We start from the raw sequence: 2,714 nt of genomic DNA, 5'->3' as shown, positions 1-2,714 counted from the left end.
CATAATTTGTGTGTTGGAGCAAGAAATGTGCATTACCGTCGATTCTGGACGATGTTTCCATTAATGCCAACCATTTGACCTTTTTGAGACCATACGTATGTAATCATGTTAGGCTCAAATTAAGGCAAGCCATGAAACATTAACACTCACACTCAAATTATCTACTTCCTATTCTATAAAAACCCTAAATTCATCCACAATATATCCTCAATCGTTATAATTACTTATCTTCTGAAGATTAAACATCAATCAATAAAGGGATATATATATAGATTATATATCCCGGGCAAGCTATAGTTTGCTTGCTTGCTAATCTCGTGTATACATAGTAATTTCGAAGAGAAAAAGAAAAATAGATAGATTATATAGGATTGGTTTATTGATTCATTAACAAGGGAAAAAAATGGGAGCTGGAAAGAAAGTAGGGATATCAGTGGTGTCCCTGATCTTAGTGGTGGGGGCTGTCATTGGTGTCGTAGCGGTGGTGCGAAGCAGCGAAAACTCCGCCAACGATGAAAGCGGGAAGTCCCCGTCTGCCTCTATGAAGGCCATCGACTCCATCTGCGCTCCCACGAGTTACAAGGATGCTTGCACCCGCACCCTGGGACCTGTCGCCAGGAATGAGACCGCCACCCCCAAGGACTACATCATGGCAGCCATTCAGGCCACTCTGGAGGAAGTCCAGAAATCCTTCGAGGTCACCAGTAAAACCATCGTCAACAATGAAACGGATCCCTACAACCACATGGCTGTGGAGGATTGCAAGGAGTTGCTAGATCAGGCCATCGACACTCTACAGGCATCCTATTCCATGGTGGGGGATAGTGATATGCACACGCTCCAGGATCGTGCGGACGAACTAAGGAGCTGGATGACCTCTGTATACGCCCTCCAGTCCTCGTGCATGGACCAAATCGAGAAGCCCGAGTACAAATCGGCAATCGAGAATGGCATGATCAATGCCACTCAGCTCACTGACAATGCTATCAACATTGTTGCTGAGCTCTCCGAAGTTTTGAAGGCCTTCAATGTTCCGATCAATCTCAGGCCCAACGCTCGTCGATTAATGGGATCGAACAGTTACCCAAGCTGGTTTGACACTTCCGACCGTAGGCTGTTGAGAGCACAGCGGGGAGGCCACATCAGGCCAAACGTAGTTGTTGCCAAAGACGGCAGTGGACAATTCAGGACCGTTGCTAGTGCCATCAATGCATATCCCAAGAACTATAAGGGTAGATTCATCATCTATGTGAAGACCGGAATCTATGACGAATTCATTGTTATTGACAAGAACAAGCCCAATATCTTCCTCTATGGAGATGGCCCTGGAAAGACCATTATCACTGGGAAAAGAAACTTTGGAATCATGAAGATAGGAACAATGAACACTGCCACATTCTGTAAGTTTAATGCATGCAGATACTCCAACTCCTGTTTGTTATCTGGTAACAATAATTAATATTAATGTTCTCTCTGTATATATGCAGCTAACAACGCACCTGGATTCATTGCCCGGAGATTGACGTTCCGTAACACCGCTGGTCCTGATGGGCACCAGGCCGTTGCTCTCCGTATAAACGGTGACATGTCAGCCATATTCGACTGCCACATCGAGGGATACCAAGATACACTGTACTATCACACTTCCCGACAGTTCTACCGCGATTGCGTCATCTCTGGCACCATCGACTTCATTTTCGGGATGGGGGATGCTGTGATCCAAAACAGCTTGATCGTGGTGAGGAGACCAAATGCCAATCAATTCAACACCGTCACAGCCGATGGGAAAGAGGTAGCCAGAGGAAGCAACGGGTTGGTCCTCCAGAACTGCAGGATTGTTCCAGAGAAGGAACTATTCCCCGTCAGGTTCCAAATCCCCTCATACCTGGGCCGTCCATGGAAGGCACAATCTTTGACAGTGGTGATGCAGAGTGAATTGGGAGACCTGATCCGCCCCGAGGGCTGGATGCCATGGAGCACAACCGACCCCAATTACTTCTTTCACAACACTTGCCAATACTACGAGTTTGCAAACCGTGGCCCTGGCGCCAACACTGCCGGAAGAAGCAGGATGTTCAAGCATTTCAAGGTCCTCAGCCCACAGGAAGCCACCAGGTACACCGTAGCGGCGTTCCTTCAGGGTGCGCAGTGGCTAAAACAGGCTCACATCCCTCACCAACTTGGCCTGTAATGATCCATTCAAAATCAACACGCCTAGCTTTGCAAACTCGACCTCAATCCAGATCAATATATATTTGAACATTGATTACTTGAGATAGCTAGCTTTGTATTGTTCCTAGGATCATAATATGTTATGAAACCGTTTCTTTAAAAATCTATCTATGATGCAAAATATTATACAGTATAATTAATTTGCACTGATATATTATCCAATCTTGCCATGGTACGTAAAAGGAATCAATATGCTCTATACACATAAAATAATTAATGTACGTCCGTTAATAATCACGTATAATCCAGTCCTCACAAAAATTCACTTCACGTACATGATTTCTATATTTGAGTTTGAAAGAGACGCACTAAAGTTATTGATGAGATAATTAAAAAAATACTAAAAATACGTTCGATCAAGAAGATTTTAAAAAAGGAAATCGGGCTGGCTTGGAATTATATTATACTAGTATTTCACATTGCGATGCACGGATTGTATTATGTATATAACCATAAAAAATTGGAGAGTACGAGAATTTAAG

At 44.0% G+C, this 2,714-nt stretch overlaps 1 protein-coding gene across 1 annotated transcript; it reads left to right on the top strand.

Moving 5' to 3' along the window:
• Positions 1 to 209: 209 nt before the first annotated feature.
• Positions 210 to 2,339, top strand: LOC142553782 (pectinesterase 4-like). Its single transcript, XM_075664284.1, has 2 exons — positions 210 to 1,400; positions 1,488 to 2,339. The coding sequence occupies exons 1-2, from the start codon at positions 404 to 406 to the stop codon at positions 2,189 to 2,191; spliced, it is 1,701 nt and encodes a 566-aa protein (XP_075520399.1). The 5' UTR covers positions 210 to 403; the 3' UTR covers positions 2,192 to 2,339.
• The last annotated feature ends 375 nt before the right edge of the window (positions 2,340 to 2,714 follow it).

Source organism: Primulina tabacum, chromosome 8, assembly GCF_025594145.1.
Source record: "Primulina tabacum isolate GXHZ01 chromosome 8, ASM2559414v2, whole genome shotgun sequence".
Lineage (NCBI taxonomy): Eukaryota > Viridiplantae > Streptophyta > Magnoliopsida > Lamiales > Gesneriaceae > Primulina > Primulina tabacum.
Note: the sequence above shows the minus strand (reverse complement) of the source record. Positions and strands in the feature narration are given on the sequence as shown.

Excerpts from the sequence above, each read along its gene's own strand:
- LOC142553782 (XM_075664284.1), top strand. The coding sequence starts at position 404 with ATGGGAGCTGGAAAGAAAGTAGGGATATCAGTGGTGTCCCTGATCTTA. Across the intron at positions 1,401-1,487 it reads AATGAACACTGCCACATTCT|CTAACAACGCACCTGGATTC; the intron begins GTAAGTTTAATG and ends GTATATATGCAG.